General features: G+C 44.6%; 1 protein-coding gene across 42 annotated transcripts in view; it reads right to left on the minus strand.

The window, feature by feature from the left end:
* Positions 1–19,883, minus strand: part of clasp2 (cytoplasmic linker associated protein 2) — a 62,670-nt gene that overhangs the window by 26,195 nt on the left and 16,592 nt on the right. For 36 of the 42 annotated variants that reach the window (XM_034294650.1, XM_034294645.1, XM_034294642.1 and 33 more), the window contains 5 exons: positions 19,459–19,529; positions 4,715–4,849; positions 3,238–3,314; positions 1,990–2,228; positions 1,470–1,605 (listed from right to left, as the gene is read on the minus strand). In XM_034294650.1, coding sequence (XP_034150541.1) covers positions 1,470–1,605; positions 1,990–2,228; positions 3,238–3,314; positions 4,715–4,849; positions 19,459–19,529 — 658 coding nt within the window. Of the gene's footprint in view, positions 1–1,469; positions 1,606–1,989; positions 2,229–3,237; positions 3,315–4,714; positions 4,850–5,728; positions 5,884–16,560; positions 16,685–19,458; positions 19,530–19,883 lie in introns of those variants that run through there. The other 6 variants (XM_034294666.1, XM_034294665.1, XM_034294664.1 and 3 more) reach the window with 3 other exon arrangements.

Genomic DNA, 19,883 nt, shown 5'->3' on the forward strand with positions numbered 1-19,883 from the left:
ACATACATACTGTCTGTCTAATATACATACATACATACTGTCTGTCTAATATACATACATACATACTGTCTGTCTAATATACATACATACATACTGTCTGTCTAATATACATACATACATACTGTCTGTCTAATATACATACATACATACTGTCTGTCTGTCTGTCTGTCTGTCTGTCTGTCTGTCTGTCTGTCTAATATACAGACATACTGTCTGTCTGTCTGTCTAATATACAGACATACTGTCTGTCTGTCTGTCTAATATACAGACATACTGTCTGTGGGTGTAATATACAGAATGACAATATGTCATTCTGTCTGTCTGTCTGTCTGTCTGTCTGTCTGTCTGTGGGTGTAATATACAGACATATTGTCATTCTGTCTGTCTGTCTGTCTGTCTGTCTGTCTGTCTGTCTGTGTGTAATGACTGTGTAACAGAACTGTGAGCGTAGACCACAACAGAACTGTGAGCGTAGACCACAACAGAACTGTGAGCGTAGACCACAACAGAACTGTGAGCGTAGACCACAACAGAACTGTGAGCGTAGACCACAACAGAACAGTGAGCGTAGACCACAACAGAACTGTGAGCGTAGACCACAACAGAACAACAGTTCTGAATTTGAGTTTTTGGAACACCATGCCTAAATAGGTAATACTGGTAACTGCTGGTTCAGAATAATTCTGAAAAAAATAATAGGCTTTTGCTATTATAGACACCGGCACCAAAAGGGCCCGGAGGTTTATTGCTCAACCCAGAATGTTTTCAGGGATAACATTTGCTGTATAATAGCAGGTCACATTGTCCAGTGGTTGAAGAACAAAAAACACTGAGCTGTACAGCATTAGATAACAGGACTGTTCTGCTACAGCTGCAATCAACAGCTATAAGCAGTTAGAAAGGGCAAAAATGTAATGTTACAGACCGGGCTATACTCTGAAAGATAATGTTACAGACCGGGCTATACTCTGAAAGATAATGTTACAGACCGGGCTATACTCCGAAAGATAATGTTACAGACCGGGCTATACTCTGAAAGATAATGTTACAGACCGGGCTATACTCTGAAAGATAATGTTACAGACCGGGCTATACCCTGAAAGATAATGTTACAGACCGGGCAATAATATGAAAAACGTTGTAATTGGCCCGGCTATATTCTGAAACATTAACGGAAGTAACAAAAATATTGTATTTTTAAATATATTTGTAAAAAAAAATTGCAGGAAAAAAACTAAACACAGCATAACTGGAGCACAAATGAAGATTTAGCTGGAAACAACAGGGGCCAGGTGTGGTTTAGCTGGAAACAACAGGGGCCAGGTGTGGTTCAGCTGGAGATAACAGGGGCCAGGTGTGGTTCAGCGGGAAACAACAGGGGCCAGGTGTGGTTTAGCTGGAAACAACAGGGGCCAGGTGTGGTTTCCTTGAGACCTGTGTAGACCTTTAGTGTGTCTTAAGTCTCTCACCCGTATGATAAAGCGTATGGCAGAAACCCCCGACGTGGCCATAACCTTGGCACAGTTGGGGATGAGGTTGAACAGTACAGGAAGGATACCCTCGGCTCCATGGTCAAACTTATTACCCAAAACCGTTGACAGGTGGCTGGAGACAAACAGAGAGATGGGTGTTACTTCCCTTTTCCAGTTTTGTCGAGAATGTGAAAAGAAGAAACGTTGTAAGGAACATTTGTGCGAGTGTGCGTTTGTGTGTGTGTGTGAGTATGTGTGTACATCATCTCACACAGTCATGTGGACATTTGACATGATATGGACCAAATGCTATTGTTGATCGCATTCTTCCACGTTACAGGTTTGGCTATGGCCTTAAAAACAAATACCTCAACGCTTAACAGCTTAAGTATCAACTCTGACAGGGTAGAGTTAAGGCCATGGTTTGGGAGATTATAAACATGAAAAAGATTGGCAACCAGAAAGTGTGTCTGTGCAGGTGTGTGTGTGTGTGTGTCTTTGCTTGTGCTGTACTCACGCCACAGTGATGCAGGCCTCTCGTACCACCTGTGATCGGAGGTCTTTAGCGGACAGTTTGAAGGCTCCGTCCAACAGCCTCAAATGTTGGTAGAAACATTCATATTCCGTTGCCCCAGCAACAATCAGAGAGCGGATCTTTTTCATTGAGGCAGCTCTCTGGTCCCAGTCATGTTTGTCATCAGAACAGATCTCTCTGATCTTATTCAGGTTATCCTCCAGGTCACGAGAGGAGTAGATCTGACAGAGTGAAAGAGAAATAGATGAGACCGACAGACAGACAGAGAGAGAGATGAGACCGACAGACAGACAGAGAGAGAGAGAGACCGACAGACAGACAGAGAGAGAGAGAGACCGACAGACAGACAGAGAGAGAGAGAGACCGACAGACAGACAGAGAGAGAGAGAGACCGACAGACAGACAGAGAGAGAGAGAGAGACCGACAGACAGACAGAGAGAGAGAGAGACCGACAGACAGACAGAGAGAGAGAGACCGACAGACAGACAGAGAGAGAGAGAGACCGACAGACAGACAGAGAGAGAGAGAGAGACCGAGACACCGACAGACAGAGAGAGAGAGAGAGAGACACCGACAGACAGAGAGAGAGAGAGAGAGAGACACCGACAGACAGAGAGAGAGAGAGACACCGACAGACAGAGAGAGAGAGAGAGAGAGAGAGAGAGAGAGACCGACAGACAGAGAGAGAGAGAGAGACCGACAGACAGAGAGAGAGAGAGAGACCGACAGACAGAGAGAGAGAGAGAGACCGACAGACAGAGAGAGAGAGAGAGACCGACAGACAGAGAGAGAGAGAGAGACCGACAGACAGAGAGAGAGAGAGAGACCGACAGACAGAGAGAGAGAGAGAGACCGACAGACAGAGAGAGAGAGAGAGACCGACAGACAGAGAGAGAGAGAGAGACCGACAGACAGAGAGAGAGAGGGAGACCGACAGACAGAGAGAGAGAGGGAGACCGACAGACAGAGAGAGAGAGGGAGACCGACAGACAGAGAGAGAGAGAGAGACCGACAGACAGAGAGAGAGAGAGACCGACAGACAGAGAGAGAGAGAGACCGACAGACAGAGAGAGAGAGAGACCGACAGACAGAGAGAGAGAGAGACCGACAGACAGAGAGAGAGACCGACAGACAGAGAGAGAGAGAGACCGACAGACAGAACAGCGAACATTAGTGTTATCTAAAGAGCCTTGGGTACATCACGTGTACACCTTCTGTGTGTGTGTTACCTGGACTGTGGGCACATCAGTGAAAGCTTTGATAAAGTCCTCTTCATCAATGCCCCCAGCTCCGTCCTTAGAAGAACCTGGAAACAGCGAGATCAGAGGTCAAAGTGGTCATAACACTTAGAATCTCAGTCAAGGTGACAGTATACATTATCCAGGCCGGCACTATTTTGATTCAACGACAACATTAATGCTCTAGAATTCGCATAGAATAATCTCGGTTTCCCTTCTCTTCTCACATGAATAAACAGATTATGATGGACTTCCTGCTAGTAATGGGCCTGTCAATCAAAGTTCCCCAGGGGGCAGCTGTACAAAACTGAAGAGGCAAACCATGACCCTTTTGAAGGAGAAAAAGGAGAAAAGGGAGAGGGGAGAGACCGGGAGGGAGAGACACAAATGGGAGAAACAGAGACAGACACCGCAGGGCAAAAAAAAAGTGAAGGGGGAGAAAAGAAGAGTAAAAAGAATGGACATGTTGGCCGGAAAAACGCTGTGAAAATCGCTGCGGTTAAATGAACCTACAGTATATGGGCCACTCCGTTCAAATACTGACCCTATTGGTTGTACAGATTAGCTGCATTTGGCTAACAACACCAGGCTAGCTGCAGTGTGGAAATGGTTACTGGCTGTTGTTTCAGGGCCAAAGCCCAGGGTCACCAACTCTCAGGAGAGCACCAGGACAAAAATGCTGTAACAGCGACATGTACAGGAGGACGGGAAAACGAGGGGGGGCAAGAGGAGGAGGAGGGGGGGACCAGTACTGAGAAAGAAATGTGGAAAAGACCGGCCGTTCATCCTCTTTGTCAAACTTCCACAGAAGCCTAAGATTAAAGAGGGGATTCGTAAAAAAAAAAAAAGTGAGATGGGGCATATTATCATCACAGCCCAGATATGATCATCGCCACTCGTAGGCGTCCGCTCTTCCAAAAAGGAATTACCAATCGAGATCAGCTAGAGGAATCTGACTGATCTGGAACATCGATACAATGCGTCTGAGACATCACTCATGCAGGCCAGATGGAACAGCTGAGGAGAGTGTTGAGGCAGCCAGAAAAACTTGTCCCTCGGTCAGCTCACTCATCAAGCAGACCAGCTTACAAAGCAACTTCCTCTCCCTGCGGTCACGTCGGTCTGTGGTCTTATCGGTCAGTGGTCTTGTCAGTCTGCGGCATAGATGGTGCTTGGTCGGATTGGTCTATGGCCTGGCCAGTCTCTGAGGCTACACTAAGAGAACAACTTTCCTGGATGAATTACAATGTCTAAATGCAATAACCATTCGATGCCTCAGCAGTCATTTTTCCGACGTCAAGACATAGTAATGACATGCATTTAAGGTCGGGTGTTGTTACGCCCTTCCCATTACAGCCACTGATCCAAATTAATATCCGTGAAGGTTTTATTCTGTCTGCTGGTGGGTTTACACGACAGTAGTTCATTAGTACGGACTCATCCTGAAAACCATCTCGGATCCTCCTACCTCCAATCTTGGACAAGGTGGCGCTGGGCCTTCGTGCTGAAGTCTCTGCCGGCTTCTTGGGGACTTTGGGGACTTTAAAGGCTGACTGAGCACGGTTCCCGTCCGTGCTGTCGGCATCGTCCTCAAAACCACGGTCTGAGAGGGAGAGAAATGAATAAAACCATGGTATATATTGTCTTCAAATAACTAGCTCAATGATAATATCGTGACAGTCACTGGAGAAAGAAGAGGTCTAGGCAATAGAAGAGCAGGGTCAGCGCTGATCATTGATGAATAACTGCAGAGAGAGACCATGGGCAACAGGGATAATGTAGGCAATAATTGCCATCGCCTCCCCTATGTAACACACATGCGTGCGTGCGTGCACACACACCAATGACCAACGGAAAAATGACTGACCCACCCTGGGGACATCATGACAAACCAAATTCACACCAAAACAAAACACACAAGCAATCCACAGTGTGGGAATTCCCCCACCATCTATCTCATAGCATGCATCCACCTGTGTAGAGCAGCCCCCAACACACACACACGGACAGACACAGTCACAGACACACACACACACACACACACACACACACACACACACAACTCAGCTGTGCAGCGGAGATGAACGACCCTGATAACGGAACACAGACACACTGTGTTGCTTTGACAACCACTGTGCAGCAGATTATAATGCGCCAAAGCCACCACCCCACACACCAACACACGCACGCACGGACCCAAAGAATGGACACGCACATTCAATGTCAACAGACGGACACCAACACAATAGCAGACATCAGCAGCCTGCACACAGCGACAGACACAAGCCTAGCGGTCTATGGGAACACACGGCGACAGACACAAGCCTAGCGTTCTATGGGAACACACGGCGACAGACACAAGCCTAGCGTTCTATGGGAACACACGGCGACAGACACAAGCCTAGCGTTCTATGGGAACACACAGCGACAGACACAAGCCTAGCGTTCTATGGGAACACAGCGGGCCCAGCCCTACACTCACAGTCACAAATGCTCTTGCAGATGAGGCGCCTCATGCCTCCAGAAGGGCGTGGTTTCGGGGGGCGGCCCCCTCTTCTCAGAACCGTACCCCAACGCACACACACCTCATATACGGGCTGCCCTCAAAACAAGGCTACACACACACACACACACACACACACCTTCCAGCCATCTAAAAACCCACTCCACCCATACCACAGCCGGCATTTTCTCGCTCTCCGCTCCTCCCTCTCTCTATTTTCCCCTCACTCGATCTCTTCTTCCCACCTCATTCCCTCCGCAGTCAGGCAACCAATCAGGGCAGAGGTGACATCATAAAGCAGCAGCCAGTGCGGAGGAAGGGGGCGTTTTTAGTGTGTATGTGTGTGAATAGGAGTGTGTCTGTGCGTGAATATGAGTGTGTAACGACACAGAATATTAACGTGCTTTTCCTCCCTCAGACTGGCTAAGCTCATTACCATCGACACACACACACACTCTTCGCAGTCTTGTCATATTTCAAATATTCTCATATTTATAGAACAAAGGCTACACACACACACACATAAAGAGACAGAAAATAACAAAAGAAGAGAGAGAGGCCTGAGTAGGCAGTGACTGTGGAAGTGTAGAGATGGACAGATGGGGGGGGAGACGGTGGGGAGGGGGGGATTATGGGGGATACCACACCCCTCCAGCTGAGACCTGCTCTTTGAGAGTATGGCAAAATCACCCTTAACATCTTACTTCCACTAATTCTCAACCCTAACCTCAGCTGAGCATGCTCATTCTGCTCTCGGTTGATCTCCACTAGTTACCAGTGTTAGCTGGACGTGCTCGGCGAAACGTTAGGCGACCACCTGCTGATATTTGAAAAAGGTCAATTGTGAAAGTAATTACCCGTACAACCTCTGTCCTTCAGGGGAGTTTACAATTCATACATCAAATGCCATTAGGATGGTCAAGGGTGTGTACATGTAGAGCTGGGTTCAAAAAAACTTTCACCACTTTCCTGTCCAGTATAGAATAAGATCCCTGGGGCCATATTCCCAAAACATTATCTTACTACTAGGAGGACTCCTAAACAACACTTAAAGGTCCTAGCTAAGAGTTTCCCCTTAAAACCTATTCACAAAGCTGCTAAGACCAACTTTTACTAAGGAATGGGGAGAAGTCATAAGCTAAGGGAAAGGGCGGGTTTGACCCCGTTGCTATGGATAATGTGGTGTCCCACGAACAAGCTTACTTACTATGCCCACAGTGATTGGCTGATAGGGGAGGGGTCTCTGTCAGTGAATTCATCATAGCAAACTGTAGAACAATGTGTCATGTTGCCATATTTAAATAAAGATATTAAAAATAAAAACATAGGGTACGTGTCACTGATTAAAAATGAAACCAAGAATGACGTACAGACTATTCAAGATATGTTCAGCTAATTGTCAGTCACAGCTCGTAAAGAAATGCATGTACATATTTTGATGGCGCAATAAATTTGCGCAATTAGGCCTATGTGTCACATTTATAGCACCAACTACACGGGTGGTCGAGCTATGGCCATGACGTCGGCTTTGTTTCTTTGTAGTTGGCGAATGAGGAAACCGAATGATGTCTCGGACGATATAAGGTCTGCAGAGGGCATTTATTGTTTGATGTAATATTCAAATGACAGATGACTGAGATATACCTAGTTTGGCAGCGCTGCATAGCTGCATTTACCCGGTGGCCAAGTAGCACAGAGTTGTCACCCCCTTGATCTCTGATGTTACTGGGTTGTTTCTGTTGTTTGGTGAAGTGACTGGATCAATGACTAGCTCTACTATGATCAGAATACCCTCGCGATTGAGTTGATGCCTTGTCAAAAGCTCTGTGTCGGAGTGTTTCTAAAATGTTGACCGGATTGCCGGCAGCAGCCTTTAGAAATGTTTGTGACTTGGTCTTAGTGACTTAACGATTTCCAAACATTTTTGAAAAAATCTAAAACGACAAGTATTTAACCTCCATTCACCTCTATAAAAAATGGTGCTGGGCTATCTGAAAGAGTATAATTAAGTGCAAAACGTACCATTGTTTTCCAGAGCATTTACATTTTGAACTTGAGGGGATTTAGTTCACCAACCACCAGAAACAGCCGATAATAGGGGGACGTTAGCCAGTAGACAAGGGAGGAATTGGCAGTTTGTCATGCTGGTCTCTAGCTCCCATTATAGCTTCGGTGCCTGTGGCATAGCTTGCACAACATGTTCACAGGGGACAAAATGAGGCTTTTATTACTGAACAAATCCTACCTAGTGGAGCTTTAACCGGAAGGCCGTAATTTTCCCAAACGGGGGGACCTGGAGGATACCGGAGGGTCCTTAAGATCAGGCTTGTCGTCTGAGTTCGCCACATTTTTACAAGGCTGCGTTAAATGTTCTGGCTACTTCTGTTGCTAAGTTATGGTTCCAAGATTGATCTCCGGGGGAAAACTCTGAGTTTAGAATGTCAGGCCCTGGATGATAGCGCCAAAGAGGGAGGTTCTTGACAAAGTTAGGCATTGTTTTTGTAATGACTTCCAACACAGCTAAACAGGCACATTAACTGTAGGCATAACAGAGTTCTGCCAGTGAAGCAGGGTGAAGAGACTTAACCAAGTAAAAAAGTCTTCCAAGAAATAGACGTACACATCCCTAGAAAAATTATTGGCTAACAATAACTGTTGGTAATCATTATTCTGATTTACTTTAGACATTGCAACAATTTGTAAACCAATGAGTATATTTTCACTATGCCGTTTTATTCTTTTAAATTGAATACTGTTTTGACAGGATGACTGAGAAATGTTTTGTTCAAGACATCAGACAAATGTGTTACTTTCACTCACTGTTCACATTTGATCCTCCAAAGAGATTTCTTTTTTTACATTTTGTATCATTACACTGAAAATTGGTTGTCGCATTTTTGCAGAGTCATCACTGAAAAATCTCTGAACATGCCCCATAACACCACAAATTCCATAATAATAGCTAAGTATTAAGCATACTCGTTGGTATTTTTTTGATATAGAGAGAAACAGAAGAAAACAGACGGGGGGGGGGCAGAGAAAGAAGGGGGTAGAAAGGAAAAGAAAATAAGAGATAGGGAATGGAAATCATTCAGTGAGCAGACTGCTCAGGCTGTTGCCATGACAACTTGGTAAGACTGCATCCCCTGGGGAGAACACCAGCGTGACAATCTACAGACACAACCTCATCTACAGACACAACCTCACCTAACCTCTGTGACAGACACAACCTCACCCAACCACACCTACGGGCACAACGTCATCCAACCACATCTACGGACACAGCCTCATCCAACCTGACCTACGGACACAACGTCATCCAACCACATCTACGGACACAGCCTCATCCAACCTGACCTACGGACACAACCTCATCCAACCACATCTAAGGACACAACCTCATCCAACCACATCTAAGGACACAACCTCATCCAACCTGACCTACAGACACAACCTCATCCAACCACACCTACAGACTAAATAAATAACCACGCTACTCCGTTACTGAGGGAGTAAGACCACAAGGCATCTATGGAGGAGATGTCATAAAAGGTCAACTTTAAAACCTGCGACTGACATTTATCATATAAAATATGCTAAAATGCAAATGTTACACAATTAAGTGGGTTTCACTGTGACAGAACATTAGTTTTTTGTGTAGATAGAACAAAGTTCTATCAAATCGATTTATTGGGGGGAGATCAACATAACCAGATGACAGTGCACATGCACCTCTGGCTTGACCCTGTTCTCCCTGAGGGAAGTGTTTCTAACTGTAATCAGAGCGGCACCCTGCCGCTGCAAAATTGTGATGCACGACCACACAAAAACAGAATCTTTATGAAATATGTTTTTGCCCAAGCTGAGCACAGTTATCATTCACATGGTTTACTACCACATGACCATCAGAGAAAAGCAACCACGTACAGCACCCAAACTAGCGAGTGATGTCCGAGAAAAGTATTTGGCTGTGTCTGTGCAAGTGCACTTTTGTGTTGAACTCTTAGTAAGTGGCTGTCATATTTTACAAAAAAAGGTAGCCGTTGTCTGAGCAACAACCAAAGGTAAGAAGCTAGCTAGCTAACTGTCACAACTCAATAGTTACAATTGGCTACAATAGATTAGCATCAAGTAGGCAACATAAGAGATTCGACAGCAACAATGGGACTAAAAATTTTCATATTTTGCCTTCAAAATAAAGGTCTGCAGTGTATAGTGTGTATTACCTACATTTTCAAAGGAAAAACTATGTGGGGAGAAATATGAACAATACTACTATTTAAATAACACTTTGCATAAAGTAAAGAAAATGTTTAGGTGGAATACATTGAAAAATGGTAGTAAGTTAATGTAGAGAACATATCTAACATAAAAAATTCCTATTTTGATGTTATTTCCGTTGTTAATTTGCTTGTGCTCATTAGCATTGGACACGGATTGTGTTAAATCCAACCACACTATTTTCCACTCCTGTGGGCCATCTGAGAGGAGAATTGAACTGGGGTCAAAACATTGAAGGTCGGGATAATCCCACAATACCACAGGGCTTGCTTATAGTCAACCTCTGTATAGTCTCCAAATGCCACTTTTATCCCAGCCATATTTATTTTTTGCTGAAATAACGTGGGCAACAGAACATTTATAAACAGAACTAAAATGTACTTGTGATTTATAGGCTATTACCCCAAAAAGCATGCACGAATACACACTTAAAAAATCCACCAGAAATAGTTGCAATATAACTTTATATAACATTTACATTAGTCGCAACACAACTGTTTTATTTTAGGCGTACTATAACGTAGCTACTGAAGGTTGTAGCCAGCAAAGTTTTTGTCAATCCTCATGTGTAATTTGTTATGTCAAACACTCGCTTGCGTGGAAGGCCACTTCTCTAACCACTATGCAGTCAGTCAGTCAGTCACTCACTTAGTAAGAGACATTCGCTCTTCTTGGCACGGCTCTGCTCACGCGGTCGGGCAAAAACTGTTCAGTGCCGCAGTGAATGCACGTTGAGAGACACAAAGGAGAGTTTGTAAAGTTACAAATATAATGTGAAATCATGGGGCACTGTGTGTTACAATCCAGCAAAACTATAAATCATACCCCTTCTTTAACCCCCAATGCAACACATGGTAATATAGTGTACATGGAATTCATATTGCCTTAGTGGTAATGAACACTTTTAGAGAATGGTTAACTGCGGGGGAGCACTTTGGTTATTACAAGGGAATTATTTTAACTCAAGTACTGTCAAATAATGTTAAGAAAATAAAGTTGACATGACAGAGATACTGCTGTACGGGGAGGATGTTTTTGCAATAAATTAAAAACATGCTTGTGGCATTTCACGCTTCGAGCGTTCTGTGTTGCTGATGTCAGCATGTTGACCCCTCCCCTTCCACCCCCGCTGTGTGAAAAAAAAGTCGGGGAAACACTGCTGAGGGAGAGCGTTGCCTGCACTTAGCTGCTGTACCAGAACACTTAAACACAAAAACGCAACAAACACGCACGCACGCGAATGTTGCCATGGATACAGCTGCAAGGAGATCCCTCCATTTCAGAGATAAATATACATTAGAAAGATGGGGGGAGGAGAGAGATAATATTGTTATTTACTATCAGTGTTTTGTGTGTTGCCCGGTCTCTTCTATTGATTGTCAACAGGACAATCTTAAATATCGTTGTAGCTCTAATGATTTTCTATAGTGAATTAACATGGTATTTCATGGATTTTTTGCTTTGACAGCATGTACACTGTCATTCCAATGAAGTCATATCAACTGAAATGGGAGTGAGCAACAGACTAATTAGAAAATGATATGATATAGAGAGGGTGTGTTTTGCCACTCCGGGTCAGTTATAATCCTCAGATCTATTGGCTGTTCGGGCAAGACTAAAACCACGGACACTGGAGAGCCCGGTACAAAATCCCCAAAACATTTGGCTTTCAGAAGGATTTCAACACACGCAGAGGCCAAACACACTCACTCCAACCACTAATCCATGGGAGAATGATCCCATAGTGATTACCAAGCAGGGCAGAGAGGGAATATAATCCACGCACACACACACACACACACACACACACGTTTGTTATTCTGTCCTTGTTGGGACCTGAGACTTAACCCTAGCCCAGAAATCAATTCTCCCCATTTTCTAGCTCTAAACCTAAACTTTAGCATAACCATAACTCTCATGCCTAAAATGAACCCAGACCTAGTCACTAAGGCCTACACCTAAAACAGATGCTTTGTGAAATGTAACGAATGTCCAGAGGGGGGCAGCACTAGACTTCATCTGGGAAAGGTCACGTGTTCACGCCATCGAAATTGCCATACGCCTCCAAAAACACAGCGTTTTGTGATCTCACCTCATGTAGAGGAGGCCCCAGGTCATTTATGGACAGGGATACACTGCTCTCTCTACTTTAAGGGTAGAATTTGAATTGTCACTGTTATTTTGTCTTTTAAACCAATGATTTGTTCACGAAGAGGGCCTTCTCAAACAATGTAAGCGATTTTAGATGTGACTGGAGCTGACCTTGAGGACTTGTGACTGACAGCAGCTATATTACTCATACATGATATCGGGGACAGAGATCGCGGTGTCCTTATGAAGCATTGCATCCTATTATGTGCGAGTCAGAAACATCTGATGATATAATCACAGTTCTACCTTGGTAAAGAGGACAAACTCCAGGATCTACAAGCATGTTAACCAGCACTAGAAAAGCCAAAGACGCCATAATGCACAAAACAAAAAAGAGTTTAAGTGAAAGCAAAGGTCAAGCCTTTGCCCTTCCCAAATGAGTCCGCTACACACACTGCCACTGTCACAATGTTATTATCAAAAATAGACCTGGTGTAAGGAACAATCCACTGTCAACACATTCTCCTCTCAACCTCAGGGCCTGCTCCTTTCCTCCTCCCAACCTCAGGGTCAGCTCCTTTCCTCCTCCCAACCTCAGGGCCTGCTCCTTTCCTCCTCCCAACCTCAGGGTCAGCTCTTCTCCTCCCAACCTCAGGGCCTGCTCCTTTCCTCCTCCCAACCTCAGGGCCTGCTCCTTTCCTCCTCCCAACCTCAGGGTCAGCTCTTCTCCTCCCAACCTCAGGGCCTGCTCTCCTCCTCCCAACCTCAGGGCCTGCTCTCCTCCTCCCAACCTCAGGGCCTGCTCTCCTCCTCCCAACCTCAGGGACTGCTCGTCCTCTCCTCCTCCCAACCTCAGGGACTGCTCGTCCTCTCCTCCTCCCAACCTCAGGGACTGCTCGTCCTCTCCTCCTCCCAACCTCAGGGACTGCTCGTCCTCTCCTCCTCCCCACCACAGGGCCTGCTCCTCCTCTCCTCCTCCCAAACTCAGGGCCTGCTCCTCCTCTCCTCCTCCCAAACTCAGGGCCAGCTCCTCCTCTCCTCCTCCCAAACTCAGGGCCTGCTCCTCCTCCCAAACTCAGGGCCTGCTCCTCCTCTCCTCCTCCCAAACTCAGGGCCTGCTCCTTGTATCCTCCTCCAAACCTCAGGGCTTGCTCTTCTCCTGTCAAATCATCTTACTCAACTTCAGACCATAAATCCACTGCAATGTTTTCATCGTTCCCCACTAATCAGGGAGTGATTTAGATTTGGGACAGTGAGGTGGGTGCAGAACAGAGAACCAGGGCTGATCAGGACCTTGTAGGGTTCAGGCTGAATACCCCTGCAACAGGCTACAGTAAGCAAGGACCAGGCCGGGAAGAACGGTCCAATAGCTGACAGCAACGAGGAATCCGAACTGTCATCATAAACACTTTATATAATGCTGTTACAGCTTTTGCTACTCATACATTTAATTTGACTGGATGTCACGCTGACCGTGGGTTTGGGGATGTGTGTTTTCATTGTTAGTGTTATTTTGTTACATAACATGAAGCTGAACATCAGACACACTTTTGGTTTTGTAGTGGCAGCAGCAGTTTCAATGAAGAAAAACATTGTTAAATGTTACATTTGGCAAAAAGTAAAATCAAGGTTTATTTTTATCAGCTCAACCACTGTACACAGAAATGATCATGAATAATGTCTAAGGTAACCTCCTCATAAGCCAATGAATTGATCCCAATTCGCTGTCCCCCAGATTACCCAACGTGTCCATTAAGGGAACAGTCAGCAGATATAATAAACAGTTGTACAATGCAAGATAAGTGATATTTAAAAATATTATTCTTCTGATTCTCAGCCTCAGTTAGAACCTAAAACTCTGAGGCCTAACCGCAAATAGACAGGAAGATGTACAGGACAGGATCTCATGCATCAAATCAGACGACAAGTCAGGACAGAGGAAAAATGGCCCTGATTGGGTCAAACAAGCCAATGGTGATGCTACCAGCCAATCAACAGCATGTAATCACGGACAGAGCACGCCATGTAGTCAAAAAAACAAGCAACACAAACTTTCTATGTTTTATAAATAAACTTGCTTTATGTGACAAGGAAACACACAGGGACACATAAGGGACTCCCTGGGAGGAGATCCTGTACATCTCCCTCGGAGGAGACCCGCCACACATCTCACTGGGAGGAGAAACTAACAGGAGGCAAGATGCATGGAGGACATAGCATGCAACTCATGCAACACCTGCAAGCGGCAAGTTTGTGGGAGGTGTTGAAGGCAAGGCAACGTGATGAAGATTTGGTCGACTTAGGAGGCTATTTTGTGCCAATTTTCAACACTTACAAAGCACATTTGGCACTGACTGATACTTTTTTTCATTTTTCTGCAGGTCTTGCATGTGTCTGGTTTGGATAGTATTATTTGTTACTATGTTCCAACTCCCATGCTTTTGTTTTATAGTTCTAACAGAGGCACTAGTTCTAACAGAGGTTTTGTGCAGTTTTTCCATTTCACTATTCAGTGCGATGAAGACGTATGTGTGTGTGTGTGTGGTTTCCACAAGGAAGTAACCGGGAATAACACAATCTAACATTAACAACTTTGTACACATCCAGAATCTGAAATATTGTACTGTCTGCTTCTGATAACAAATAACACATCATTAGGCAAAGTTCTTTTTTTTGTTTGTTTTCTTATTTTTTCTTAAGGTAATTGGGAAAACCATTTGTGACACTTGGCAAACATTGCTATAAAATACCAGGGCATCTGTGCAACAAGCAGTCTTGTTTTTTTTATTGTGTATCTCCTATTACAATCTAAAGGCATTTGTTTCTAAAGTCATAGCCTATTCACAAAAATATTCTGTTGAACCTTGCTTTAAAGCATGAATTCAGCCATCAAGCGCCTACAAGGAGCAAAAACAATGTTTTTAAGACCCTCCATAGCCTTAACTTGTAACTAGATAACATCTGGCTAGCCCAGGCAATGTAGCCAACTTCATACAATGTATGGTTTGGAGACAGGTCAGAGAGATTAATATGTAGCCTAGTAAGTACTGACTTAGCAGCAAACGACACGACAGCTAGCTTAGCAATGCAGCTACTGTAATTCTACATAACATGTGGTGTGGAATTCCCATTGTTATCGCCCATCCTGCCTGTGGTGAGTAATTACAACCCAGAGAACAAACGCATTTTGTAAACGCATAAAAACCCACCTACTCATGAAGAGGCCCGCGGGACAGAGAATTGCACAGGGAAAACGATGGTGTGCGTGTGTAGCGGCCAACTTTTAAAAAACAGCAGGACGAGTAAGGCGTTTCCATAGCAGGGCTGGAGTCGGACCCATATGACAGACACACAGAGCCGACCCCACACAAGCCACCTGGCCACGCGCAACACGCATGCCAACACCTGAATGGCCGCACGAAGCAAACGCAGTCTGCGACGCGGCTACGTATGAAGAAACACACTAAGGTGGAACTGGACGTGCGTTAGACATGCCTTGACTGCAATACTTTGGTAAAATGCCATGACAGGATGTTTAAATACAGTACTATGATGAAGGACGACCCTCCTCAGCTGCCTTCGCTTTGGAGACGGACGCAATACGATGGAAATCTGTGAGACTAGGAGACAAGCACAGGAAACAAGAAGATGAGACTAGGAGACAAGTATAGGAAACAAGAAGATGAAACTAGGAGACAAGCAAATGAAAACAAGGACATAGAGCTGGGGCTCAAGCAAATAAAAACAAGCAGAAGAGGCAAAAAGGAAATGAAACTGGGCAATGGAACAAGCAGAATAAAAAAACAGTATGAGCTGTAACCGTGGCAACAGACTACCCTGGAAACGGGGTCACTTTCCTCTGCATAGAGGAAGATTAAGGGGCACTGAGGCAGAATGAGTGAGTGAGTGCGTGTTTGTGTGTGTGTGTGTGTGTGTGTGTGTGTGAGAGAGCGAGTGGCACTGTTAAAAACACATCACAACGCCAATAGAGATAACACAGGGCCGCTATGTACTCAATTACATCGGGCTACTATGGCTACTGCATACTGTGTTGGCATTGGAGCCAGGCACATAAACTCAGAAACAGGGAGGAAAAGGGACAGGGGGACCAGCACTGACACACTTCTCTCACACACAGAGACAGGGGGTTTCGGTCCCCAAAGCACCCGCGCAGTCTTAAATACAATGTCTTTCTCAACCAGGACACAGGGAGGCCTACCTACACACACACACCTGACCCACAAACTACAACGAGGACAGAGCAGTGAGTGTAGGGAGAGAGAGAGAATACAAGACCTCAATCATTCACACTTCCTCCCGGTCCTGGGCTAAGACCCAGTACTACTCCCCAATCGGATCTCAATCCAGACACAAGGTTTACAAACCGCCAGAAACACACACAGACACACACACACACACACACACACACACACACTCACCGTATCCCTCGCCACCAACCGCCATACTATAGGTATGTAGAGGAAATCTCTTTGACACCCCTCTGTCTCCTCGGTTTTCCTCCGTTTGCTTATTTTGTCTCAAGGCCCCCCCCATCCCCTTTCTGTCACAGTGGATCAGTGGAAAGCAGTGACAGGCACCGAGCTGTAAATCTCCAACCCCCCCCCCCACTCCTGTTCCCTCTTCGCCTCTTCTTCCCGGCATCAGCTGTGTTGAGCCTTCAGAATAAAAGCCCCCCAGTGTGCATGTTTGCGTTCGTGTCGGTTCGGTGTCCTCACTGTCCCTGACGATGCACTCTGGCTGTCGGCTTCTCCGTGGTCTGACTGGCTACATTTTTGTACCATGTTTGGCGGGTGGTGTGCTTTCTGTCCTCAGGTTAGAGCTTTAGGTTACTGTCGGAGGGAAATCGGACTCAGATTTCTCCGGTCTCCAAACAGACACACACACACGCACAAGAGAAGTCTGCCTGACCATCAAGTATCACTGCAGGTTGATCTGCGGGCTACAAGGTCCCTACAGGGGGTCGGCAACATGCACAAAAGCACACAAACTCAACTCTTGAAACCCCTGGTTGCGCAGGGGCCAAACCCCACCACCCCATGCTGCTATGGGGACGGTATCATAGCAACACTACCCACATGCCCCCCCTCCATGATCCCCTTATGATAAAATTAGCCAAACAGGCTGACAGCGGAGACGAACTGACAGCTTGAAAAACAACAACAGAAAACAACAAGTCTACAGTATAACTACAGACAAATTCTAGACTACAACTGCAAATCCTTATAATCTAACTACAGAACTAAACTCTTAACAAAAACAGCGTTGATTTTGGCAGCGACTGTGGTTAGGAATGCACTGATAAAAATGATTTGACAATACCAGACAACATGTGTTCTCCCTGCCGTGAGAAACATCACTTTGGAGGGGTCCAGTATGCACCGAAGTAGCAGAGAGTGCGCCAGTCACTGCAGAAACGTACGTTTAAGGAGCCGGTGGTTGTTTGCGTGATGACAATAATTAGCTATCGGTCTTGCTAGTTAAACATACACATTATTCTCACCTCATTCAGATCGACAATGCGGCTAGAATTGCATCCGGAGTTACAGTGAGATGGAAATACAGACGTTAGGCAAAGCAAGCTTAGCTAACAGTACTATTTTGCCGGGCTAGCATGAGTTTTTCAGATGAGAGAGGGGAGCAGGAATAAATGTCAGGTACCAACTAGATTGATGACAGTCTTTATTAAATTTAGGTTAGCTATTACCATGTTAGAGAGCTATGAACAGGAAGACGCCTCATTCATTTCAAGGAAATTCTGAGTAGTATATTTAAAAGCTTCAGCTCTGTTAGCGTTTCTATAACACGTGTATGTCCTACGATACCAGGCTGGAAAAAGGCTGAGTAGTGACAAGGAGATATGTTTCATTCTGTCCAATCCTAAGATGGAGCAGAGAGGGAAAACCAAGATGGAGAAGAGGAAATGCAATAAACGAGAGGAACGAAGAGCAATCTGGATTTGACCAAATGTGTCTTAAAATTAACAGATAGAAGCCGTAGTTATATAACCCACCACATGGTGACTGGAATTACCTTTAATTAGATCTACTTGTTTTAGTCCTTATTACTGTGCAGCAGAATGTCTACGTTTGTATTTCGATCTGTTACTGGCATTTCTGTACCTGTGCACCAAGGCATTAATTAAATAAAAATCTTGCTTCTAATGACGCTTATAATTTTAAAAAATGCTAATTAAATCATACAAAAGTTCTTTCAATATAATTTTTCAACAACACAAACAAATAAGTCTGATAATGAATGAATAATGCAAAACAAATGAAAAATACACTCTCTTTGTGTACATAATACAATGCCTGTACATAGATTCAGTAGATAAGGCATTACACTTCAGACGATAACGATAAAACAATAGGACACATTACTTGAGCAAAAGAAAAACAAATCATTAAAAAAAAAATTCATGGGGCACACTGGACATTTATTCAGACAAAACCACAAATCAGTCTGAAATAATCGTACAAATTTAAACCAAATCGACCAACACGGATTATTACAGTTTTGCCTATAATCAGCCAATACGATTGCTGGCTGATATATTGGTGCATCCTTCCTGTTAGTCTTAGTTATTATCATTGTACTAAACCTCTGGAAAACAGGTCTAGAGGCGTAATGATTGACATAGTTTGTAATTTAATCGATGCATCTATTTAATAGTGTATTTATAGGCTACCTCTAAACTCAATCATGTGCACATTCAGATAGCCATCTCCAACTAGCAGGCCTGTTAGAGTTTTAAGTTGCCTGATCAAAAGACTAACATTGCTGCCAAAATTAACACTGCAGGGAGGTGATGAGAGGAAACAATAATTACACAACTAAAACTACAACTACACAACCTAAATGGAACTACACGTCAAATGTCTAACATACAACCCCTCAAAACCAACAAAACTCTACAATAAAATCTGGGTTTTCAGCTTAAATAACATTCTAATACAAAAAGACAACTTTCCAACTGTACCCTAACTAAAGAGAAAACTGTCTAACTGGGAGGTAACAGCAGCAGTTTTGGCCCTCCCTGGTGTTGCTAGGCAAGATCCTGTCCAACCAGACACATGGATCTGAAATCTGGAGGCAGAAACTCCCAAGAGATTAGACTGCTAATCCTATTGAACTCTCTGACAAACCAAGGAGACACACATATGGCACAAACAGCGTACACAAAACACACACAGGCAGAGGAACCAGACTCCGGACAATAAGATCAGTCAGAACAAAAAACCAGCACCAAATGAATCATCAAGAGCAACCAATCGCTAAGAGACCTAAACCAATGGTGAAAAAGATTTTAGGCTTACCGTGGCTGGGGCTAAGCGCCATGTTCCCAGAATTCAACGCTTCATCAAAACGCCCAAATATTGTCTGTAACCTAGAGACAAGACATGAAGGTTGTCAGAATACAAACATCTGCATGCACAATAACACATAAACACACACACTTAATCTGGATAGCAGGACGGACGAAACGGTAGCACACGTGTTGTCTGAAGGTGGGTGTGTCTCACATACTGCCAAAATGGATCTCCCATGGCAACGGTGAAGCATCAACATCTGAACAAACATCTTACCCTGAGCCACAAACATACTGATCCAACCTCTAACCCAGAGTTACAAACTAAACCCACCTCTAACCCAGAGCCACAAACTAAACCCACCTCTAACCCAGAGTTACAAACTAAACCCACCTCTAACCCAGAGCCACAAACTAAACCCACCTCTAACC

Source organism: Esox lucius, chromosome 10 (assembly GCF_011004845.1).
Source record: "Esox lucius isolate fEsoLuc1 chromosome 10, fEsoLuc1.pri, whole genome shotgun sequence".
In the NCBI taxonomy this organism is placed as follows: domain Eukaryota; kingdom Metazoa; phylum Chordata; class Actinopteri; order Esociformes; family Esocidae; genus Esox; species Esox lucius.